Source organism: Falco cherrug, chromosome 8 (genome assembly GCF_023634085.1).
Source record: "Falco cherrug isolate bFalChe1 chromosome 8, bFalChe1.pri, whole genome shotgun sequence".
Taxonomy (NCBI): Eukaryota; Metazoa; Chordata; class Aves; order Falconiformes; family Falconidae; genus Falco; species Falco cherrug.
In genome coordinates, this window is record NC_073704.1 from 49,487,884 (window position 1) to 49,515,238 (window position 27,355).

At 36.7% G+C, this 27,355-nt stretch overlaps 1 protein-coding gene across 5 annotated transcripts in view; it reads right to left on the reverse strand.

The window, feature by feature from the left end:
- TENM2 (teneurin transmembrane protein 2) overlaps window positions 1-27,355 on the reverse strand; it is a 698,234-nt gene that overhangs the window by 519,085 nt on the left and 151,794 nt on the right. For all 5 annotated transcript variants that reach the window (XM_055717811.1, XM_055717810.1, XM_055717809.1 and 2 more), the window contains exon 3: window positions 19,614-19,905. In XM_055717811.1, the coding sequence (XP_055573786.1) occupies window positions 19,614-19,839 (226 nt within the window). In that variant the 5' untranslated portion in view covers window positions 19,840-19,905. The remainder of the gene's footprint in view (window positions 1-19,613; window positions 19,906-27,355) is intronic.

A 27,355-nucleotide genomic window follows, 5' to 3' on the forward strand; every position in this document is an offset into this window, starting at 1 on the left:
TTTTCTGAAGGTAAGAATGATGTTCATATAAAATAAATAAACCCCACAATTATATAAATGAAACTATGATATGAATGCATTTTGATGTTTCTAAAAACTGTACTTTGGGGAACTGTAGCTGAAAAATTACTCTTAGCATGTAACAGTCCTAATTCACAGAAAAATATCATCTGCATCTCACAGATTTATATAAAAGTTCCATTATTAACACATTTCAAATGTTTGTACATTACCTAAGAATATATATTACATCTTTCTGAAACAAATAAACCCAAGTTTAGCATATCATTGCCCTGCTGACATGAAATTTCACTTCGTATTAGCAAGTGACAGCTGCTTTATACGCAGTCCCAATGAAGGAGAACCGTAAAGTGAGCAGAGTGTTCAAATAAATTAAAAATAATGGTGGCCAAAGAGTCACGAAATCATTATAAGCAAGCATTAATAACGTCATAATGAAAACTGAAAAAACTAAAATGGCTGCTTTTTACAGTGAACTCGGATTTACCATGGCTATTAATTATTAAGGGTTAAAAAAGAAATATATAAAAAAAAAAGGTAGCATTCTAGCTATAGGCGCTGCAGCAGCGAGGTACCTCAGGCTCTGAAGTAGTCTCACAGAGATGTCACAGACACGACAAATATGGATAGTGGGGAAAAAACCTGGGAAAAGATGATACTACAGGAACAATTCAAACTCCATAGCAGTCTATGCAGACACTGCCTACTGAGTTCAGCATTCCCCGAGCTTGAGAGAGGAGCGCCGAGTAACGCACCACACACTGACTCTGCCTCCAATAAACTCAGGTATCTCTATTTTTTTAGTACCAGTACTATATTAATTTAGATCTGCACTGAAGTTCTCCAAAAAACATCTTTAAATATATTCTGCAGCAATTGCTTTTTTTTTTTTTTTTTTTTTTTGGGGGGGGGGGGGGGGGGAATATTTACCCACTGACCAGTACAATCTTCCAGTCCCAACAGCACTTTCACAAACTTAATTTTTATGTTGCTTATCACTATATGTGAATTCATACTGTATTTTTAAACACGCTTGGACATTTAAACAACAAATAAACCCCCCTGAACTCTGTAAAAGGGTGTCAGGTGATCACAAAAGTCCCTATCCAGCTAAAGAACAACACACTCCCAGATCATAAAGTGTGTTTAAAAGAGACTGAACCTTTGAGGTTTGATAAAACACAGTGACAAAATACTGATGTAAAAGTATACACAGCATTTTGATTACTCATTGTTTTGTGACATTTTGCTTTGTTTATTCCACTCTTCTTTTTCCAGTCTCCAATTTACTGTTTGATCCAAACTGCTTTTGAAAGTCTTACTATGAATTGTTCTGAAAAACAAACAAACAAACAAAAATATCCAAATAATATAAACATCACGGCCTTTTCACTCGTCAGCAGGATGGGTTGAAACTTCACCTGGCTATGAAAACAAAAACCTTGTCTTCAAATTGATGTTCCCCCTATGGGCTACTTTAGCAGATCAACTTGTATATTCAGAGCATTTTAATGCATTGGCATTTTAGCCACTTACCAGCCTAGCACCCCTGGCTATATCTATCCTACAAAATAAACACACAATGACTTGGAATGTGGAATCATCATACCTACTTCATAATGTTTTGATATTTTAATTCCTCAATTTTCTATACTGCATTGTTGGTTGACATAGACGGGAAAAACACACAGTGTTAGTAAAACATACGATTCTGTTCAACAGTGAGTATTCCTCCTCAATTCTTATTTAATGGTCTAATCAATTCACAGTTAATAAGGAAAGCTTTTTTCTGAACTCTACTTAGGTGGAACTCCCTTCCAAGCTGCCAGCAGCCACTCACCTAGCCCCAGCCCAGGCCAAGGCACCCCATAAAACTGCTCTCAGCACACCACTCGTGCGAGCTGCGGATTGTGGGCAAGTCGTTTGGTTGTTCCCCATTCCCCCGCCCTCAGACCCTGCTTTCTCTGCTTATCATCTGTTAGAGCATTCTTGCACTTATGGACAAAGCCTGCTATGTTAAAAGCTATGTCTTATTGTGACAACTGTATGTTTAGCATAGGGTTATTTTGAAATCATGCACATGAGGTAGCCCATATAGATATGGACTTGCTGTCTGCATTTTGGAGCGAGTAACTGTTGCACCATTGATTTTTCCTTCAGTCAGTCTGTGGTTTTGAAACATTAAACAACTGCTATATGGCAATATGGATTTAAGAGGCTTTCCTAACAACAGCTGAGATATTTAGGCTAGAAATGTAAATACTGCTTCTTAAAGGACAATACTGAAGCTGAGAATTACTAAAAAGGCTCTGTACCAGAGGAAAAGTTCCTACGGTTTTAGTAAAGGCATTTTGCACTATTTTTTTTTCCAAATTAACACAAAAAGCCAAATGACAATTTAAGAGAGCTGGCAGTAAGATCATTTGAAAAAGCCCGTTAGCACTTGTTAAATTAGAAACACAAGTTGAAGAAAGGAAGGAATGCTAAACACAGCACAGTCACGTCACCTTCAGGTAAATAAAGGCAACCACATACCTTTCAGCCATCCTTAAGCATCAGCGGTGCCGTATGCACTGAGCAACAACAGTAGAGGAAAGAATGAGAAGTGTCAACATCCATTATATTTGCCCTCACCACTCATAACCTCCTCTGGGCTTGGTCCATGGAAACCTCTGGAAGACACCCTCCCCTTCTGTACTTCTCCTGACATTGTCAGATAACGCTTCCCAGGTTGTAAAATACACAATCCCTTTTCCTGGTCTCCACTTCCCAAAAGAGAAATACTGCAGATAACAGAAGAGGAGGGTCCAACAGGAGTCTGAAGGTAGGTGAGGCTACAGCAGCAACTGCCTGTGTTACTGAAAGTACGGATGTTGCTGATGAGCTTCAGGGTACTGCCCCCAGCTACAGCCATGCTTTTTGCTTCCAACAGATCTGTGTTAAAGTTGCCCATAGCCATTTGCCTATGCAGGCAAGAAGCAAAACCCAATCTTGTATCATCACCACCAGCGGATGCTACCCAGCTGTACAGAGCAATGCCAATTGATACCATCTTACACATGCTTTTCCTTTTACCTCCTTCCAGGTTATTTTGCAAAGCCATATATCCACTTCTCTCCATGGTTGGGACAGCCACTTTATTCATAAGACTTTCCAGATAAGAGCTACGTCCAAAAATTCTTCTAATGCTTTCTCTTTTTGCTGCTTCTGTCCAGAGTTAAAGCCCATACTGATACCTTTCTTTGTTTATCCCTCTTTCAGCATTGCTCCTGACCAGCCTTATTCATCTTCTTTTTATCTTGGTAAAGCTCTTCCACATCAATCCTCGTATCTCAAAATTTACCTTGCCTTTTCAACAGTGAAGATACTGTCACTTCATTTAGCTTCACTAGATTTTTTTTTTTTTTTCCCTGGGATTTTAGAAGCCTTTATTTACCAGTATCATTCTGCACAGCTTAGGAGTTCTTAAGAAAGGACAACCAACATGAGGCATTCATGTAACTGATTGGTGAATGGCAAAGAAAAAAAAAAGAAAAAAAAACCACAAATACATTCAAAATATTTTGCCAAGAATCTAAAGATTCTTGCGAAGAATTCCTTGAGAGAAAAAAGAACCAGAAATGACAGACATACTCTACCACCTGCACATCCAAAAATATCTACAGATTTCAGCAGAAATATATAACTTCAAGCATAACAGTCTCCTTGACAGTAAGACAAGAAGCCACTTTCCACAAGTGCCCTCTCTCCCCTCATCTGCATTTCAGATTATGCTGTATGTTAATTTACAACCTTGAGTCATCAGAAATTTAAGATAGTCCATACAAAGATGTTTTTAAGTGGAACGGGAGGAAGTTAAACGATAAGGATACACAGTTTGCCCTCCTACGCAGCAGTGTCTACTCATTAGACTTTAGCTGCTCAAACTACTAACAGATTTCCTTTGGGTTTTTTTCGGGTGTGTGGGGGGGAGGTTTCTGGCTGCCTAAGATCATATGCAGAATTAAATCACAATACTCTCGGAGCTGCTGACAACAGAAAAGTATCTTTTAATAAAAAGGCTGTAGGAAGGTAAATTTTGCGCAGAGATTTAGCTCCACTTCACCCTCCGTCTTGAAAGTTGAAGTGATAAAGGCCTTTTACATATGTCATCTCTGCAGGGGAGAATTTCTTTCACATGAGCAAACAATAAATGAAGTACTCATTTTAAACATCTCATTACATATGAACAAGATTAATTTAAACCGAACAATCTGGCATTTTTTCAGACATACTGTATAAGCATAGCTCTAAGTAAATTATACTGCTGGACTTAAATGTAGGCGCTAAACATATTAGGTACAATACTTATTTTTAAAAAAGCATACTTGGTGCTACCTATAACTACAAGTCTGTTTCCTTGCTAAATAGTCATGTGACCTCCAGACACACAGATTTTAATTCCTATTCTGAAGAACAGTACTGTAAACATGTCCAGGGGCTTAATTTATTCAATCATTTTGTGGAAATTTACTATGCATTTTGGTAAGAGCACCGTTTGATATGCTACTATATTTTCTCGCTTGTAGAACATTAAGTAATATGAAGAGGATCTAAAGGTAAATCTCTTATCAGTTTGAGCCACTCGTTGAATGTGGGCACATTTCTGCTGTGAAGACAAGCACAGAAGTGCTTCCTGTGCCTGGCAGATATACTAACTATTGTAATTTTTTGTGGACCACTTGGTGTATAAGAAATTGGTTGAATGGTTGCACTCAGAGTTGTGGTCAACGGCTCTACATCCAAGTGGAGACCAGTGATGAATGGTGTTCCTCAGGGGTCCTTACTGGGACCACTGCTGTCCAACATCTTTGTTGGGGACATGGACAGTGGGATCGAGTGCACTCCCAGCAAGTTTGCTGATGACACCAAGCTGTGTGGTGCAGTTGATGCACTGGAGGGAAGGGATGCCATCCAGAGGGACCTTGACAGGCTTGAGAGGTGGGCCCGTGCAAACCTCATGAAGTTCAACAAGGCTAAATGCAAGGTCCTGCACGTGGGCTGGGGCAACCTCAAGCACAAGTACAGGCTGGGCAGAGAATGGATTGAGAGCAGCCCTGAGAAGGAGGAGTTGGGCGTTGGTCGATGAGAAGCTCAACATGACCCAGCCATGTGTGCCTGCAGCCCAGAAAGCTAACCAAAGCCTGGCCTGAATCAAAACAAGCGTGGCCAGCAGGTTGGGGGAGGTGATTCTCCCCCTCTGCTGGGCTCTCCTGAGACCCCACCTGGAGTGCTGTGTGCAGCCCTTGGCCCCCCAGCATAAGAAGGATGTGGGCCTGTTGGAGCAAGTCCAGAGGAGGCCAGGAGGATGCTCAGAGGGCTGCAGCACCTCTCCTGTGCAGACAGGCTGAGAGAGTTGGGGTTGTTCAGCCTGGAGAAGAGAAGGCTCCGGGGAGACCTTACAGCGGCCTGCCAGTGCCTGAAGGGGCTACAAGGAAGCTGGAGAGGGGCTTTGTACAAGGGCCTGTAGGGACAGGACAAGGTGAATGGCTTTAAGCTGAAAGAGGGGAGATTTAGATTAGGTATTAGGAAGAAATTCCTCACTGTGAGGGCAGCGAGGCGCTGGCCCAGGCTGCCCAGAGCAGCTGTGGGTGCCCCATCCCTGGGATGCTCAAGGCCAGGCTGGACGGGGCTGGGAGCACCCTGCCCTGGTGGAAGGTTGGCAGCAGGGTGGAACTAGATGGTCTTTAACGTCCCCTCCAACCCACACCATCCTATGGTTCTATGAAAAAGAGTGTCAACTTCACCCTTGCCAACTATAGCTTAAACAATGAGGATACAAAATATGTGATGCTGGGGTAAAATATTCTTGGAACAGCATTCAAAACCCCTATATGCCAGGAAAATCAAAATTTTCAGGAAAAAAAAATTGAATCTAAACTAAATTCCTGTTCTCCCAGCCCACTACTCCACAGCTGAGCAAATTGATACTTTAGATTCAATAACTGACTCAGTGCTATTAAACAATACTTGTATATTTTACGACACAATATTACAACTGTGAAAATCACCTCTTAATTTTGGGTTTGTTTAATATGCCAAGTAATTGTATTTATTCTAAGTTGTTCCTATGCACAGATACCCCATCTTGTTCTACAGACAATCATCATATTTTGGAATGCCGAAGTCTCTCTTTTATACGTATCACATCTGTAGGGTAAGAGGATAGGTTGCCACACTTCTGAATTTTTTTTTTGGTTTTTTTTTGGTATACATTTTCTTAAACTGGATACTAAGACCCTCAGCATTAAAAGAAATACTGAAGAAAAAATGGATAAATCCTATCCCGTTATGTTTTTGCAAGCTGTAGAAATAATGAGGAAACACACAGATCAACAGAAAACTCACTCTAAAACAATACTTCAGAGAAATTTTATTAACAAGGACTGTTCTGCCTAGCATAGTGATGTCCACAAAGAAAAAATGGCACACAGAAAACCCCCTGTGTGGGATAGATATACTTGGATCAAGGTATAACATTGTTATGCTGTCAAAAAATGAAGGAAGAAGATGAATTTAAGAGACTGAATTTAAGATGGAGGAGTCTGTCATGCAATAACAGCTTATAAGAGTTACAAAGCCGACATATAAACATAAAAAGCAAAGCTGACATATTTGATAACCACAAAGCCTGCTTATTCCAAATATACTCTCAATTACAGTCATTCTGGATTACACAAAATGAAAAAACAAGTTCAGGGAAGTGCAGTATTACAATGCTTGTCTCAGTTTCTATGCTGTCAACCTCTCAAAGCTTCCCTACATGTGAATTTCCCCAACCTCCCGCCTGGGCAAACACTTGTGGGAAGAGAAGGCAGTTTCACAGCTTCAGAATGTTCAAGCAGATATCCCACCCCTGCACCGATTTTCAGGGCAATGCAAGAACATGGAAAACATGTCACAACAGCTTCTTGTGGTCTGAAGCTGAACACTAGCACGCAAGTCAGAAGTTTCAGGTCAGTTCCGAAAATACCGTATCCCAAAGGCAAACAGTTGTGGGTAGTGGACTTACTCAAAAAGACCCTTATATATTAAGCCAGCACCTCACTTATGCTGCTTTATTGCAATTACCCCAGAATAGTTGATGCACAGTAACTAAAATTTCATTATACCTTGTTAATACTAAAACCAAGCACAAAGGTACATTTTACTTAAGAAATGGTAAAGAAACAGGCAAACACAGATGAGAGATTGTTGCACTGAGTCAACAAGAGAGAATCACATAACTGAAGTACTGAAGACATCTAAAACCACAATCTTTGTGTACACAGTGATTTCAGAAAGCAAATAACATTTCATTTTTCTGTGCTGCGTTCTGGTTGAAGCATCCACATTCAAACAATCCTAAATACAAGTACTGGATTTTAGTCTTCTATCAATACTAGACAGTACATATTTCCAAGTCCCTCAAATTTAATGTTCTTTCTTCTAATTAGACTGCTGCTAGATCTGTAGGCAGTCTTATAAACCACTTTAACCTTATTTTAATTTTTCATTATGAAAATTGTAACTGTTCATTAACTTTGGAAGACATAGCATTACAGCTGTGATGTATCATTTCTCATATTATTAACAATCTACTTTATAAATTCAGTGCTTGAAGCAGATATTGGCAATAATGTCTTACAAGTTTTATTTTTGTGTTTGTAAGAATTTAGAAAAAAAATAATAGGAGCATACACACTTAGTTCCATATTCATACATAGAATTTTATTCACTATCATGATTTTAAAATTAGTGCCAAAATATAACTGCACCAAATTTAGCAGACTCATTAGAAACAAAATCCCAAACTCCCAAAACAAGAAACTGTTTGACTAACACTACTGTTTCCACCTCTCCAACATGTTGGTGTGATTACTTAAACAAGAATGGTGTCCAGTTTATCAGTTTCTGTGTAGTACACAGTAATGTGTATTGAAGGTAATAGCTTCTCACAGAGGTTAAGCACCGTTTTAGCTTTGCTTTCACACTGTTCAGATGCTTGAAATCTTCCGGATAGAAAAACTCCAAGAGACAATTGGATATCGCGATGAAATTAAATGGAATATTACTTATGTAAAGCTTTTTAAGCCCTGTAACTACATCATTTGATATGCCAATATTATATTTATAATATTTAATATGTTATCTTAAACTGCCATCTTTACATCACAGTATTGTACTGGAAGTAATACAAAAGAACAAGAATATTGTGCTAGACCAGTCACCACAGAATGGGCCATCTGCTTGAGGGAGTGAAATTAATGCAATTTGTTCTACATGATAGTTTTGTTGGGTTTGGTTGTTGTTGGTTTTTTGGTTGTTTTTTTTTTTAATTATTGGACTTAACATTGCCTATGGCTTAAGTCACAAAATCTGAAATACCGATAATTTCTACTTCAATACTTACACAAACTGAAATGATTAATGTATTCAAGAAACAAAGTTGTACTGAAATGAGTCATCCTGCGACTGTGCACTGACTATTTCATATAACAAAAATTTAAACTTGTTTCTGGCCAGCAGTCAGCACACAAGTTGCTTATTTCTAGGTAAAAACTGACCAAATGCTATTCTACCTTTTTCACATGCAATAGTGGGAAAAATACTACTGATGTTGGATATTTGTTTGAATTTTCTTAACATTTGACATTTCTTTACATTCTACAACAGCTGGTGGAACAGCCAAACAAAAAAACCTCAGCTGTAGCTCTCTGTGTAATCCCACCACACATGAAACTTTCCATGAAGTTTAGGTCACACACGATTAGAATGAAAACATACACCTAGAGAAGAAACCCAGTGACAGCAACCACCAGGATTCAGAGCTTAAGAGTGGATAAAAGAGCTGATAAGAAAAGAAGGAATATAAAAGTGACATGCGTGCAGCTAACAGATGTTTACAATACTAGGAGTAGCAAGGGATACCTGGGCTGATAACTTGGATAAAGGAAGCAATGCAAGAAAGGAATAGAACAAAATGGATATTGGTAAGATTGTCCAAGAAAATTTTTTATTAAGCTGAAGAAGCATCTTGCATGGTAATTAACAGAAGATCAAGGTTGGACTTTCAAAACTACACCGGACATGCTACACTGAAAAGACATTTCAGTACTGATGATCAAACTGTTCTTCTCTTGCAATGTACTTCAAGCAAATATCTTACCCTGTGAGAGTAATAATTGTGAAAATATTTGATTGTTTTAAGGAAAACAGAGCTAACTAGCATCTTCGAACACAACAGCAGTTACACAGAGCTCAGAGAACAGAATCATAAGACAACAGGCACTGCTATTGGTGTTAGGGCAAAAACATTTTCAAGTGTCAAATTCAGTTTGTAACATCCAGTTTGACCAAAGTTTAGAAAATAGTTCTTAACAACTGTGTTTTCCATAACGTTTCTCTACATGAGTAATTCCCTTCTCCATTTTCTGGACTTGCTCAATTCAGCTAAAATGAAATCTCTTACTTTAATTTTCACTGCATTAAGAAGAAAGATAACTGGGTTTTTTGAGTTTTCCTGTATAAGCCTTCTGCATCCATTTTAACAAGGTTCTATCACACACATACAAACATCTGAGACCCATTCTGTATCAAGTATAAGAACTAGCGTTCCTCAGAGAGGCTTTTCTCCAAACAGTTCTAAAAGATATCTTTTCATTCTGAATTAAACAGGATGTAGGGATTGCCACCAGCGGAGGAGTAGGAATCACAAACAGCTATAACCCAAATATTCTAAGGAAATGTAAGCAAGTAATTACAAATAAAACTGCTTACATTCATGCAGCTTGTTTGGCAACAGCAGTATACCATAAGGAAAGCTGCTACAATTCATAACAGCATCTTGTAATAAAACAGCTTTATGCATCCCTCTCAAACTGTTTAGTGCTCAAATCTCATCAGATGGCTGAGTAAGCATTACACTTTGGGACAGTAAATCTCTGTTTCCAATATGGTCTACATTCACAGACATGTACTTTTGCATTCACTGTAAGACACTTCCAGCTAAGCACTCATATAAAAAATGGCCATATATAAAAATATCTGCATGCTACTTTGTCTAGTCAGATATCTAGACTCTGAAAAAATACAGGAACCTTGAAGGACCAAAAGCACAACAGAAACTGACTGCTACCAGAAAAAAAAAAAAAAAAAGCTCATCTAAAGATTGGATTTACAAACCTGGAAGTTGCACGAAAGGGCTCTCTTTATACATGTCACTGGCTTTTCAACATGTCTTTACCCACATCACTGAAGCATACATGGCATTACTATGTTACATTTTGCTTCTTTTAGAGAAAAGCTAAAAGATAGGAGAGTGTTCAGAAATGAGCAATAAATCTGAATTCATGACAGAAGATACTAGGAGGCAGATGCTTGAAAATCTCTACCTAGCTAGATAAACAGAGCTCACAGAAAACACAACTGGCTTAACTACAGTGTCTAATTGAATCTAAAGAAAAAGAAGAGGATTATGGGTGTTCTAATAAAACAGAAAAGTCATCATCAGACAGACCTAATGGCTAGCAGTTGAAGCCACCTTCCAAAATCCAAAGAGAAGCTAGGGTCTGCTTTAACGTGGAGGCTGACTTCCCACAGACGCTGGCCACCGGTGAAAAAAATGGATTTTCTGCCTATTGATGTTTTCAAGACACCAGAAAGTGCCTCATTCAAGGACAGATTACCGAGGTCAATGTAGAAATAATCTGATGAAAGTTAATGAGCAACCAGATATCAGGCCGAACAAGATAACCGGTAGGCCTTGTGACCTTAAACGCCGAATCCAAAGACAAATAATATACAACAAAAAGAATAAAAAATGCTGGGCCCTGCTTACCCACTTACGCTTGCTTGCTGTTTTCTTTTTATACTAATTTTGATTCCCTTTGATAGGCTTTAAGCAAATTGGTCATCAGCACTTTGACTCAAGTCCAGAACATCCACGGTTCTCTATGGAAGATAATGCGCTTCAGGTGGGTTTTGTTTGTTTGAAAAATTCCTTATGTTTTCGTTACTATGTAAACTGTGCGTATTTGGGTTCAGTCACAGTATTTGAAAAGCTTCTAAAAATCACGTAGTCCATTGGAGGTATTAGGAGAACAAAGAGGAACAAATATAAACATTACCACACAACAACCAGTTGTCCATTGAGTCTAGAATTTAGTCCCCAGCAACAGTAATGTAATTGAAAAGAATATGGGGAAAAAAAAAGGTGTAGAAGGAAATTACAGAATAAACACAATAAACACGTAAAACATGTTCCCAACTTACCTGAGCTGAAAACTGCCTTGTGCATTGGAGCAGTGCATACACTCTGGTGCTTAACCCATCTTCCACACGCTCCAGTAATATAAAAATGTCTAATCCTTTTCTTATTCTCCTGAGGACATGGACCTTAAAAACATCTGGTATCAGACCATTCAACAATGTATAATCCAAAATAAATACTTTTGTCAGTTTAAAATTTATATATTTCCATTTTATTTAAACATTTCTATTTTTCTGTATTATGAGAATGGAGGAGGAGAACCAAATGGCCTAATTTCTCTTTACCAGAAAACAAGCTTTAGAAGGGTTCCCAAGTCCACAGCAGAAACAAAACAATATTCACTAACGCAAATTCTGGACTACATGACTTCTAAAGACTTAATTTTCTGGTACATGCCTAAGATGCAGGGACAAAGATACCCAATTCAAACCCAGATCAAGCATAAAATCTTTTTAAATCTGAGATTTTCATGGTAAAAGGTGTATTAGAAAAGCATCTGAGTCTCTTCATCAGTTTGGGAACACTCACAAGTAATCAGCCTCCTTTCCAAACTCTCCTCGCTGGAAAATACATGCTAAAAATATCTACATTAAACTTCAGATCCTTCTGAAGACAAAAACCCAGAGAAGGTGGAATATTTCCAGATTTACACAAGTTAGCCAATTTTTTTGTAGGATTAATCAAGAAATAAGTATTTTCATTTAGAGTTTCTTATTTTAAAAAGAAAATTATAATTTCATCTCCTTGGAGTGCATTATTTCCCTGTACAAAGGATTTTAATATGAGAAAAAGCACCCAGAAAGATGTGCCTAAATAGAACAGGTATCTTGGAAGGGTGTGCACATGCTCATGCATAAAGAAATGGAGAAGGATTTATATGATCAAAAATTATTATTTTCAGTATCCAAAGTCTTAGACTTCTATTACGTAACCAAGTAAAGGGATGAGGGGGAAAATGTACACAAAGAATAGGTTTGCTTCAACATTCTGTTGGGCCTTGGTATTATAAGGTGAGCAAGCACTACTCCTCTATTTTGAAGCAGAAGATCTTTTTGCCTGATACAAATTTGTAACTATTAAGTATAGAAAATATAATTCCTATTAATTTTGAAGTGCTTTTGAAAAGTTATTTGCATTAAAATGGTTACTAAGCCTATTCTAGTGTAGACCTACATTTTTTAAAAAAATTTCTTTTATTCACAGCGGGTGCTAACTACATGAGTTGATTATGCCTACTTTTTAGAAGTTATCCTTTTATATCTAGTTTACATAATGCTCATGCAACTTTGTAAATGCTTAAAAAAAATAGAAGGTAGTTTAACTTAATCATCAACTAACAAGGAGTCCAGTAAAGCAGCAGTATTAAAAAAGCAGAAGCTCTTTGTGAAAGCTAAATAACTGTTCAGAAAAAAGGGAGCATAAGTCTATACATACCTATATATTTGCACTGGAAATCCCTGCATTCTGATTCTGTAATTTAAAATGTAAACAAATGCTGATTTTTAATAATGATCACTAGAGAGAAAATGCCAAGAATAAAAAATTATTCCCTGAGAGAAACTGTGTGTGTACACAGAATTCACATATTATATCTAGCTGTTTGTTTGTTTATTCTACAACTACATATCAATATTAGAATAGTACTGTGTTTTTCAGCACTGGTCATATTAATTATTACTGGGGTCCTGTGTCAGCATCATAGCTTCTTTATATAAAGTTTCAGAAGACAGTATTTCATTCAGCTCCAACCTTATCTTTATTATGTTCATCTAGATGCAGATTCCCAGTGATACTGTACCTGATTACACCGTGCATTTAGCTTGCTAGCTGATTACATTCTTTCCACAGCAATGACATTTTAAATATTTCAACACGCTGCATTGCAACGGCTCCTCTGAACTGGAGGGCTGGAATACACCTCCTGTCAACTCAGTACCTGCTCTCTCAGAGGATGACCCCGATGGCCAAGATGCTGATCTAGAAGCTGTCTCAGCTAGCCAAATAGGTAGGAGAGCAAGAGTTACACCTTCATTCCACAAGCCTACGTTAGATAACCTGACTTCTCAACGGTTAGCTCCAGCCAGCCTGAGCAGCCAACCGCACCCGGCAAATTAAGTCACAATGTGTGAAGATATAAAATGGTGAAACACCAAGAAAGGAGGATGGAAGGGGAATGAAAGGGAAGTGGAAAGTAAGAGATTATCAGAATGACTGATTTCAATTATCATTTACAAATCAGGGAGCTTGCTGCTCAAAAGGAAAAAAAACCCCAACCAAACCCACAAACCCAAACAAAACACAAAAGAGCAAGAGAAAACAATTTATGTGTATTTACTTGGAAGTACCCCAAAAAGTGAGAGCGTATTCCATGATGTTTCCCTGAAAAGCCAGCTCTAATATACACAAAGTTTTAATTTAATGCCTATTTATCAGCAGATCTTAATGTTACAGCTCAAAAGGCTACTTGACTGATTGCTAGAGTATAAATGAAAGGAGGCACGTTAGATTTTGGGTTAGACTTTCTTACATTTTCCTTTCCTAAAAGCTTATTTGGGGAAGGATGCTATAAAGGCTTGTACTTTTATTCATTTGCTATTCTAGTAATGCTGCTACATAGCTCCATTATTAACAATATCAACAGAGATGAAAGCACAGATGAAAAGTGCTTTCATGTTTTTAAATCACTTAACAGTAAGACCCATATAATCTTTTATGATTTGGGGAGGGAGAAGGAAGGGGAGGGAGTTTTTATTCAACATCTGTGTTTCATTTAATAAGGTATACATATTATAATATAATCTTTTATTTCTCACTAATGCTGTGCTTTCTAGAGAAGAGAAATTGAATGCAGTTGTCTCACCTTAATAAATATTTTATGCTGGGATCATATATCTCTCAGGTAACCATTAAAACCAAAGTAAATCTTGATTCAGCAGCAGTGCAAATTACACGTGTATACCAGTTCCAACAGGAAATTTGCCTTGAGGCCCTTTTCCCCACACAAACTACCCTACATCTGATTCCATGTTAAGGGCTTCCTCCTTGAGCTTATGCCACCTGCCTGCACCTCAGATTTTATTTGATTATTTAAGTGTATGGACATACTGAAAACCAACATATTGCAGAATGCCACTCAAAACCTAACATGACAAAGGAAAACTAAGAATGTGCTCCCACTCTAGTCAGAATACAAGAAAAAGATTTCTTTAATGTCTTTAATCCAAATCTATATATCAAACATTTAATTTTCAAAAGGTCACAGGTTCTAGAAGGAAATATTAAAACTAAAATTAATAAAACTCAGTGGGATCTGGAAGGGACACAATAATTTGGGCCTAAAAGTGGAGTATGACTCATGTTGGATGACAAGATGACCAGAATCTCATCTTGGTGTTACTGGGAAGTAAGACAAAGTCTAGTCAGTCTGCAGACCTGTAACAGCAACTATCCCCTCTGCACAGCAGCACATCAGTTGCTGAACACAGAATACCTGGACACGATAACTTTAGTCCTGAACCCGCCTTATCTCTCCCATAAAATGTTCTTACTGTGTTGTGGTTCTTCAAATGTGTCTCAGTAAATTATTTGGTGACAGATTTATGATGGGAGGAAGAACAAGAACAGAAAACAACGTAAGTTTTTTCTCAGGAATCAGAGCTGCCCTAGAGTAGGTTGTAAAAAATAAAATGGAAATTCATCAAAATGGTTTGGGTTGCTTTGGGTTGGTTGGGGGTTTGGGGTTGTTTTTTTTGTGTGTGTGTGTGTCTGTGTGTTATTGATATTATTCTTTTTTCATCAAGAAACCTATTCAATATATATGAAGAAAAGATGCTGCATGAAATACCCAAGAGTAGCAGGGCACAGTAACACAACTCCATGTGAACGAAAAACAAGCGCATAACACTTTGCAAGTGCCCCTCTGAGAATTCTACTGCAATAGCTTAATTTTCTATTTGATGTTAATAAAAATACTGGACAATCTTAGAGGAACGTTATAAGGGATTTCTTATAAACATAATTACTAATTTTTTCTAATTCCTGTTAACATACCTAGAGTGTTAAACAGGATACAAGAAGCACACATTTTTAAGTACAAAAGAATAAAATATAGAATTTGAGCTGACATACAGAAACGTATTGGCGGCTGTTCTTTACTGAAATTATCTCACCACACAAAAAGGCATGTTGTGACATACAGAAAGCAATTCAACTGCGGTAAAAATATTCAAAATATTTCAGAAGGCTGTTGGGTGCAGTTTAGTATGATTGTGGGGTTCAGACTTATTTTTAATAACTTCAATCATATAGTCTAGTTGTTCTAACATTTCACAGCAGAGATTTACTGCTAAACTAGATCTGACCTGAGAATGAGAAAGCAGTCAATTCAGTATAACTACTGGCTAATAAATTTTGCATCGGCTGAAGCCTGGCATTTGGCTCAAACAGAAACACAAAATCCATGAGCTATGCATGCCAAGTGAGGAACTCTGGAATAGTAAGGTTTGCAATCACCCCTTCGAAACCCAGTTTAAAACTCTTAACAACTCAGTAGGGTATTCTTTTAGCACAATTTGGTTACAAAGTATACTTGAAGAAAAGTTGCCTTTCAAAGCAACCTCTTTGAAGAAAGGTTTTCCATAATTTCAGTTTTTGTCTTAAAAAACAACTACTTTCACCATGCTGTGTCAGCGGATGAAGTCAGAAAGAAAGTATTTTATTTTATTTTTAAAAAAAGTTTGATAATTGGTTCTTTTTGGTGGAAAAATACATGGCATGTAGAGAAATTCACGAATAACCAGAAGATTGTAAAATATTCCAAATATTCAGAGGTGTCAGAACTATTGTCAGGCTTTTGATATATCCTAGCAGGAAGCATAAAAGTTCCTATTCATCTTAAAATACAGCATTCAAAAAGGACTCCACAACTTTAAATAAATCCTGTAATGTTTGAATGCTCTCTCAATTCCACTGAAGGATGATATTTTTCAGATCGATTGACTAATGAATATCCAGTGCAGGTATTGAATTACAGATACATTTCTATCTATATTATGGAAAATCTAAGACAAATTAATAGCTCGCACATGCATTGGACCTGCCATTTTAGCCAAGAACCTGAACTCCTGCTTTGAGGATGATCAGAAAATAAGTTTGACACAGAAATACTACACCTATTCTGAACTACTTTATACAAATAATATTACTGATATGTTAAAAACAGACTTTAAAAGGGGAAGTTTATTACTCTGAAAAATTACAGGCAAACATCTTAGGAAAAGCACAGTAGAAGTAATGCCAGACTAGGGTTGTTCAGGTAATATACACTCATGTCATCACGCCTTCATAGCAAAGCTTCCAAATACTGCACCAGAAAGTAGCATCTAAAACAAAGAGGAACCTTCTTAGGTAGGCGCATTTGTCAACGATTAGCACAAAAAGCTTATTTCAAGACATGCATGAGTGCAAAGCTTTTAGGTTGGATTCTCAGAGTTAAACTTCCATCAACGTTGAACTTTCCCATGAAATGCTTTATTCACACTAGCTTAGAGATGTATTTATACTTTGTAGATCTGCTTTTTCAAGAAGAATGAAACAAACAAGTGAAAACAGAAGGACAATAAAATACTAAAGCAAACCAAAAAGATCCATTTCAGACTTCTGAGCTCTGAATATATTTTTTTGTTATTATCATTTCACTGTTGAACCATCATAAGCAAAAATGGAAGTAGTATAACTTGGTCTTATGCTTAACAGGTTTCCAAAACTGAGCAACAATACAAACAGGCAGCAGTTAAAACCAACTATGAGCATTTCCAGTGCCATGATTAAACCAGATACTTTTCAATAAATCAAGTGCACATAGCTTTACTAACAGCAGAGGCAAGATATTGAGGAAAGTATCTACAATTGCTTAAAAAAAAGTCAAGCTTTTTTATAATAGAAGAATCAAAAATTCTCTAAAGACTGTTTTAAACATGCTTATTTCCTACAGAATTTAATCCCATCAAAACACCCACACAAATTTGGAATAAATTTACATGTGTAAATTCCTAGATTTCTGCAGCTGGAAACCACACGCATAAGATGTAATAAACAGTATTTCCTACTACACGAACCACATTTTTATCCACATAATATTAATGTAGAATGTGAGAACATGTACCAAGTCTTAATCTAGATCTACTTGCTACATCATTTCAAATTTCATGAGAGTAGAGGAACTGTAAAACCAGAAAGATACCGAACCTTCAAACACAAAGATTCACCATACAGACTTACTTCCGAACGAAATTTGCTTTCTAAACTTAACAGGAAAATAAAGAGTTACTGCTCATATTATTTAACCAAAAAAATTACTTTGGCTTTCTAAAATAAACTTCATTCATCTAGACATAACAGAGACTAGCAGGGTTGGGGGGAATAATGAAAAGAATAAAAATGTGAGCATTTCAATTCAGTTACCAACAATTTGCACTCCCCTTCATAAAGAGGGCAGATAAGAACAAATTAAGAGCAGGAGGAGGATGAACAGTTGTCAAATCAGTAATCAAGAGAAAAAGAACACCCTCATGAAATGCCGAATAATGACTTGGAAACTAAAATGAGGCACTTGAGCTGAAGCATCAATCATCCAGATAGGGAAAAGTAATATTTAGATGACTCCTGTACACAAAGGCTGAACAAACCACAGTGAAAATGGCTCCAGTAGCTCATATGAGCTAGTTGCGGTTTGATGCGTTATCTCTAGGTAAATACCTATGAGCAAAGAAAAAACCCTACTAGAACAGAGATTACTCAGAAAATACAACCGGGTGTTTGATAGACCAAGTACAATGCAAACACTTCCAAATGTCTGTACACAAATGCAACAGAAACAAGGAATTAAACAAGGATTTAATCAGTGATGCTAATTAATAGATATTTTGATTTAAAGGTGAAAACAGATGCCGACGGCTGGCGGAATGCTTAAAACAAGCATTGTTTATGTCAATATGTCAAAATATCAAGCTTAAAAAATGCCCTTTCACTGAATGATCTCCACAGGGAAGTGTGATAACTTAGAAATTCCTGAGTCACAATATTAGAAATGTGTAGTAAAGAACTATCATATGCCATTAACAAGCACATTATAAAATAGTAAAGTTTTTCAGTTAAAGATATACTAGATAATTTACCTTCCCTTGAGAGGGGAACAAAGGGCTATACATCTATACCTCAAAACTGCCTATATTTTGCTTACTATAAACCATATCTGATTCTTCAACTGAAACTAAACAAGTAATTTCTTTTAAAAAACATTGCTAATTGTTGACTGAGTCACAGTTTAATCAGGCTGTTTGGTCAAGTTAACCAGATGATTAAACACTGTTCCTATGAAGCAATGTTCACTAATGGTTTCAACACACTTATGATTTATGGAGACACGTAAATACCCGAATGAGAGTAAAACTATGTGCGCGTATAGTGCAAAGGCATAATCACATTTTTTTCAACTAAAACCATTTAGATTATTAATTCATTAATTCATTGAACGTAACAGGTATTTAAAGGGAGGAACATTTTATTAAAAAAACGATTACTGCACCCTGCTTACAAGTTCACACAGGCAGGTTATTTCAAATATTAGTTCTAGGATCTCAATGCTGTGATAACATATTATAACCAATTATAAAAGTAATTAGACGGGTTTCCTCCTTCCAGTTTTTATGAGGTAAAGGGTAAGCAGTAAGGGTAAACAAAGACAAAAATCAAGTCAGAGGAAACAGCATGCCCATCCCCACATTATGATTACACAGCAGTTAAGAACAGCAAAGGAATTCCAAGGCACCTGATTAATAATTAATATATGTTGGCATAAGGGGTTTTACCATAACAGTGTTTTAGTTATCTTTTCAGTACAAGTACTCTGTTAAAGACAGACAAGTGTAGGTGAAAATGCCATTATTATTTGTAAAATTAACCTAGGAAATGAAATACAAGGTTAGCTTATTGGCCAGCCCTGAGATCCATGGCAGCCGACATCTGGTTAAGGGTCACTAGCATTTGTGTTTATCAGGTGTTTTGAACGGTGGATGCTGGTTTGCCTCATTTACAAGCAGTGGATTCTGATAGTATCAGAAATCTGAGAAGAGGAAGAACTTCCTAATTTAACACAAAACAGGTGAAGTAACCATAAAATGGCATCCATTTTCCTGTAGTTCTTTCATTAAAACTCCTTGTAACACTGGTATACTTTAACAAGCCACAGAGTTTGTCTACCAAGGATTACTGTAAAATAAACCAGTTCTGACTTTAAACATACCTTGTCTTGGAAACTCATCTGACTCCCTGTGAACCAGGTCAGAAACTCGATTCCCGTAGTGCATCCTAGTGTCATGATCATACGCCTTCAGGGTCTCACTTGAGCTGTAAGACTTCTGAGTTGGTACTCTGCAGTCTTCACTGTCCAGTGAAGAACTTGTATAGCGACACTCCTTTCCGCACCGGCCCCTCGTCAGAGAACGGTGTCTTCTGTCTTTTATATCCATTATTCTGAGTCAGGTAGGATGTTTTCAGAAAAGCCTACTCTTATCTTTGGGGTCAGTCACTGTCACCTAAAAACAGGAAAGGATAACAAAAGATGAGCAATGCTGCTGCTCTATTTTGTTTTAGTCTACTTTTCCCAACTTATCCTTGAAGAACAATGCAGTGCAGATGAGAAAAAAAGAGAAGACCCACACGATACATCATCAGAAATTGAAATAATTTACCTGAAAGAGCAGGGAGGGGGGGAAGAGAAAATCAAATGCTTTAAAAGAATTGAATTCTATCTAAATTATCATCTCATTGAAGAGTTTAAAAAATAATGATAAAACAAAAACACTGTTATCTTTTAATTTTTTGAATGAGCACTGATAACAATGCGGAACCGAAAGAATAATATTTGTTCCTGTTATACAACAGTACAAAGAAAAGCAGACTCAAACCAGCTTTAATTATTTCCGTTCTTCCTGCAGGAGGGCTTGCAATTAAGAATGAAGCATGCAGGAGAGTTGCATAGAGATTATTCCTATTCAGCGTTAATGCATTACAAAGGTGTACTTTATTCTTTAACGTGTTCAGAAGCAGCAGCAACTGATTTTATTACCCCTGGATAACATAATCCAAGGCCCTATTCTCAACAGAATGTTGGACCTGGTATCTCCAGAGGTCCTCTCCTTCCAGCCTCGACATTTCTGCATTTTTATGATTCTCTGAACATGCTTTGGGAATTGGATGCTCTGCGCACCACAGAACATGACTAAATGCTCTTCTTCACAGTCCCTCAAGATGACCGGTTTGTCCATCTCAGCAGTTGGAGGTCTTCAAAATTGTGTGAATATATTCTTGCTTACTGGACCAGAAAGAGGTAGATTCTAAGTCTACTTAATTAGAACACCCTTACTGTGGCATATATACTTTAATATATGCACAGTTATCATGCATAAACTGCAGAATGAAAGATACTGTAGAAAGCAAAAAATACACTAAGCACAAGCACCCTAACCACTGGGGTACTAATTATTTTGAGTCAGTATTTGTGTGTATGTCTTTCTCCCATGACATCCTATGCCCAGGTCTGTACTAGTCCTGAGAAATCCTTGTGACAAAACTTTTGCTGGAAATGAAATCTTTTCACACAAAAACCGTCCAGGTTTGCTAACAAGCAAAAACCGGAAAAAAAATATCTTTGCTTTTCTATACATGGCTAAGGACGTGAAGAAATGGTTTTGGCAAATTTAGCTGGGGCAGTTGAAGACCTTTTCTTTCCCACCATGCCCTCGCAGTTCAGGTGCCTACTCCAAAGCCCCCCCAGCAGAACGGGAGCGGATCCTGCACACCACCTACACCCAGTCCCAGGCCAGAGTCTTCATTTAAACCACCACAGCACTTGAGCAGTACAACTCCTCTGCCACCTCTGCCACCAAAGTAACAAACTCCAGCAAAAAATGATAAAAAACCCAGAGGGCAATCATCTTTTACTGTAGTTGTTTGCACCCATAGGAGAAGAGGTCATAATATTAGCGTTAGTATTGGCTAAATCATTGCTTTTTGGCTGGAATTAATTATGTCCCTAAGAGAGAATAGATGCACTTGGCCAGAGAAACTAGTGAATTTGAGAAAAGGTTTCTTGGCTTCATTTAGACTCTGACATTTAGACTTGTTGTGGGTTTTTTTGTTTGGTTTTGGGTTTTTTTTCTGTATTTTAAAGAAAGTTAGGTAACCAGAAGAAACAGCTGCTTTAAGCCACCCACAGGTACTCCACAATCTGTGAGCAATAAAAAGTGTAAACATGCCTACTTTTTTCTGCTTTTTTTTTTTTTTTTAACTATGATGGTACACTTCTGAGAGGGGAAAAAACCCTCACAAAACAGCACATGCAGAAAAAGCCTAAACAAAGGCAGAAGACATTCAGCACTTAAAACTGGAAGGGTTAGTTTTATACTTTTAGATTAAAGAGAAAGGAAGACTCAATAGACACTCCTGTTTCTCAGCTCTCTGAACATCTAGTGGCTAAGCTGACTTCTCTGTATCTCAATTATTCAGTTCAAATTATTTGGTCGTGTAATATTTATTAAACTGTAAAGCATGTTAACTGTAAAGCAAGTTAACACTGGTGGAACAAACACTTGCTTGAAGTTTGAGAAGATACATGATCGTTTAGATTAACAATGCCTGGCTCTTTGATCCCAGTTCAATACTATCTCATCAAATTCAGATATCAATATATCACAATTATAAAACACAGAAACAGATGAATACAGTACAGTATTGAGCAAAATCTGCCAATTACCTGCTGGATGTCTTCACGCTACTGTTCAATACAAAAGCCTATTACTCCATATGAAGGTATTGTCTATCAGTTCAGAAAAACAAACAGCCTTTTGTTTTCATGATTGCTAAACTTTAAGCTGTCTGGCCTGATTTCTATTGTTTCTGAAAGAACATTTAATTCCTTGTTACTGTAATTAAAAGAAGGATTTACTATGACTGAGATAAAACTTCTGAGTATTTCCATGACATTAGCTTATTAAAGCATCTTCTCAGGCAGACAAGATTTTTTGAAATTGTTTCCCCAATAAACATGCCTTTGTAGAGGTTTGTGCAATTACCCTACAAATACAAAAATAAAAGGAAATGGTAAGACAATGCTTTATTGTTGATAATGTGAAGTAATGTTCCTCGGTCACCCTCACATGCAGAATGCAACGCACAACGTCTGTAGTGTCGTTACCATGACAAGCCCAACAGGTTAACACAAGAAAATACATGTAGAAATATGATAAGCATGTCCCAACAGCTTTACTTTGACCATTCTTAAGGAAAATTCTGTTACAAGAATCAGACATCATAGTAATTTGGTGAATAGCTTGGTCTTTATAACACTATGCCATACAATTTTTTTGGTACTTTACTACATTTTAAGAGGTGGTTAAAAATGTTATACATAACTTGGAAAAAATGGGGGGAGGGGGGCTGTTAATGACATGTTCATATCTATTAGAGTACTTTAACTTTTATTCCTTGTTTTTCCTATTACTTGATGACAAATCCCAAGCATCTGAGACTAAATACATCTACCTAAATGCAAAAAACCCCAAACTCATAGATTTCTTTCTCATTTTCATCTCTGCTTTGGGGATTTCTATGAATAGAAGTCAGGTAAAAAGCAGTTCCATATTATCATCAACAAACCACTCTTAAAATTCAGACAATGGGATCACCATATATGGCTTAAAATACAATGACATGAAGTTGTAACACACTCCTAGAAACTTGTTTTTCATTTTCCTCATACTTCTCTTGAATAGATGAAATACTGTTTCAATTCAATGCTAACCACCTTCCCTGTGAGCCAGTCAAATCTTTATGTAATGTGTTCCTGGGAAGGTAAAATGTGATAGCTTTGGTTAAGCAGGAATAACAGTAAGATTCAATTTGAGTTTAAAAATTCCTGATACTCTTTGACTTGCCTGTCTCAGGGGCACTCTAGGAATGGTTTATTTTGAGTAATTGACCTAAATAGTAACTGATTTAGTAATTCCTTTTGTTTCAAAGGATTGCACTGAGGCTGCTCATAGTGACCCACTTATACTACAGAGTCGTATAACCACTAACTGACTTCACTAATAGGACCCCCATCTAACTTTCTGAATAAGGTATTTACGGCTTGCAAAAGGGTTGGTTGAGTTTCAAAGGTACATAGTCTCAGCTGATCCAGATCTTCCACAGAGAGTAAATCTAAAGTAATAAACGGGACATGCTGCAATTGCTGCAGACATACAGACACATATTGTATGCGCCTCAAGTTACACATGCCTAATAAACCTTGGACGTGCTATTCACCCAATATAAGATTTCTTGTGTTCATGTGTAGAACTATTTACCAGGACATGACTACAGCAGTGGTATCAAGAGTGTATGTGGTAATGTGGGGTAGTCCAAGGGCATTAAACCACTGTGTCCTGGGGAGAGAGGGGAGAGGGAAAGGTGGGAGGGAGAGGAGCGAGCGAGAGATCTGAGGGCAGGGAGATAGAGAAGAAAAAACTGAGCATCTGAGAAGTGAAAGACAGGGTTTTGTTTAGGGTTTTTTAAAAAAATTGACCACTTATTTTTGCATTAGCAAAGTCAAATCAATAGGAGGCATGCAGGGAGTACTCAAAATGAATTTTAATGGCTTAGCGAAGCCTACGCTAAAATTCTTTTTAAATTTGAAGTTGATTCATACACTGATCTTACTTAAGTTATGTGCTTATTTCTTGCGTTTTCTAATGATCCCTTAGACTATTACAGCATACATCACCATTAGACCATTAGAACTGCCACTCACAACAGACAGAATGCAGTAATCACTTGGAAGTTCAAGAGGAAACAAAGCACTTCACATTTACTTTGTGCCCCTAAATAACCTAGCACAATAGATCAAAACATTACAATAGTGCACACAGTATAAGAAACAATCTTTTTTTTTTTTTCTTTTCTTTTTTTAAAAAAAAGTAGTAGTACACCATGTACCAATCTGTTCATTAACAAACAGGTCTCTTAAAAGCCTGTGCTCCCTTTCATCAACAACAATTGGAAATAAGCTTGTGATTTAGAGATTCAAATGCTGTTCATTATTTTATGCAAAGACTTTTTTTGAAATGAGAAAATTCAGTAATTCAGCTTTGGCACAGTACAAATTTTTTTGGAATAAATAAAAGAGTTATTTAACTGCTGTATTTTTTGCTGATTTTAATATTAGTAAAAAAGTACATTTCTACTTCTGGATCACCTCTGCCTTTTAAAAAAGGTGATAAATAAAATGCAGAATTTTAATGAAACACTACTGTAGCATATACACTTTGTTAAATGAAATAATGTTGATGACAAGTGTGCTGGTTTTGATTTGGGCAAAAAAATCGAAGTATATTTGGACAGTCCATGTGGTGTAACAATGTAACCTCATTTTCCACTGATAAGTCTTTCTTCATATTTTTCATATTCTATTTTTTTACCTCTCCAAATACTAGATTTTCCTTTTACTATTGTATTGAAAATTAGACTTATTTAGTATGACATGTGAAATAGCTATTTCAGAACAGTTTTGATGAATGATTCAGGTTTAAGTAATAGAAGACATAAGTGCTTATAGGCATTCTGTGTTGTGCTTTAGTGCAGACAAAACCACCTTTTTTCCTGTTTCTTTCTTTTTTTTTTTTTTTTTTTTTTTTTTTTTTTTTAGAAAACTGAAAGTATAGGAAATATCTTCAGACTAAGGGCAGTCAAAATTTTAAACACAACAACAAAATCAAACACTATGCCAAATATTTATATCATATATGTATTTTTATCTACTTAAATATACATAATTTTATTTCCAGACTATATTCTGAGATTTCTGTACTCCAGGAACTTCTTACAAATCCCAGAACTGTTTAAATCTATTATGAAAATAACATCCCATTAAGAAAATAACATGCCATCAAGAACTGCTGAAAAGCCCAGGAGCTACTAGACAGCTTTCTAACAGTCTTAGTCTCACATCATTCACTAACTGCTAAGGGATTAACCCCTTATTTTCCACTGAGTGTGGGGCAGTGAGGGTTGACATATGTAAGCACATCCTCTTATCTGTACCGAGAGGCTTCAGAAATGCATTGACACAGGGGATAAATGGGCAGTTGTTCTCTTAAAGGCACTTTATGTCAGTTGAAAAATCAAGTGACAAACTCAGATACAAATTTTTAAATATTACTGTGGCTTCTGGTTTATGAACCTCATGAGTCGGGGATCACCACAGATTCAGAAGCCGTACCAGTAAAATCCCCCTATTAACTAACCATCTGCCACCGTTAATGGTCTGAAGCAGAGCACGGCACCTATGAACCAACCAAGTCTTCATTTTCATTTTACCTCCTATGAACTATGTGCTTTTCCACCTTCTGACAACAACATGAGAAACAGCAAGCTTCACAAACACATTTGATAGATTCCAGAGCAGGAAGAAAAATACTGGCCTTTAAACTTTCATCACACAAACCTAATGTAGTACCTTGATTAGCCCATAGAGTATATTTCCATGATTTTTCTTGAAAGGTTATTTTAAACTCATTAAAATACTATTTGCATCCTACATATTTCAGTAGCTGGTCATCAGAAGAGTACGTCAACTATCATGTTGAATCCCATCCTAGATGTTACTCCAGCCACTAGAAGCAGATTGCAACACACTGACGAGGAAAGACATCCATGTTTTGTAAAAACATTTGACATAAGCAATGAAAAAAGTACACACACTTACAAATAAAAGTTTAACTCCTTTTTCAGAGAAGGGCTTATAAATCCACCCAAATTAGTACTAAGTACATCACTACTTCTATATAAATGAGGCTGAAATGACATCTAACTTTTCTTCCTAGATACACAGAGATAAAACAGTAGAGAGTTTGCAAATGTAAAGAAAAGTGACAGGATAAAAATATTTCTGTATCCTGGGGTTTCTCAGCCATGTGAAGTTTTCAAGGTTTTCCTCTTGGAAAGCAGTTTTCCTCTTTTTCTGAATGAGGCATTAATATCCCCCCCATTCCAAACACTGCCCAAATAATAATAATAATAATAATAATAATAAAAAGAGGGTTTTTTTTCTGGGAAAAATATATTTCCACTCCTAACTCAAAGCTATTTACAAATATTCAAGAGGTTTCAGGACAGCCATGAGAGAGAAAACTGTATTATCCTTTTTCTACAGAAGAAGTTAAACGCCAAAAGGCTGAGTGTCCCACCTGAGGTCATACAACAAGTTTGCTGCACACTAGGAACCCTGACTTCCAGTTCTTGGTTTCCTGCTCACAGTGTACTTGTTGTCTACATACTTCTATCATTCTATGTAGTCAGATAAAAAAAAAAGAATCAAGTTCACCACAGAAAAATACAACAAGCCAACTTATCAATATAAATACTTAAAATTACTGTAGCTGAAAGGTTCAAAAAATGGATTTAAAGATCAAATATGAACTGGCCACTTCAAAAGACTAAGTTTGCTAAAAATAATTGCCTAAAAAACATTATTACTCTTCTACTGCATAGTAAGAACAAACAATACTATTATCTACTGCTAAAAAGCTGTTAATGAAGAAAGGTAGAATAATTTATCATCTCATAATTAACACAATGTGGTTAAGCATGCTTTAACGATTATGTGTAATAGTTTCCTATCACTAGAGAATACTTTTGAATCAGGAAATAATTATCTAAATAATTTTGATTAAGTCTTTGATCAAACTGATCAACATTTATAGGAGTGAGATATAGCTAAATGCCCATGCAATGAATGACAGCTTCTTTATTTAATTGTCTATTGGTGATGCTCTTTTTTCCTTCTATTCCTTAGGCTGAATGCTGTCTTTAATTAAGTTAATGGGATTTTTAACCTTACTAGCAATGGAGCCAAACATCAAGCTGGTTGGAGCACAAGTTGTGCTCCAGCCATTCCCCCTCCCTTTTGCTTTCACCAACACTGAGTAATTAGTTAATTTAATTTTT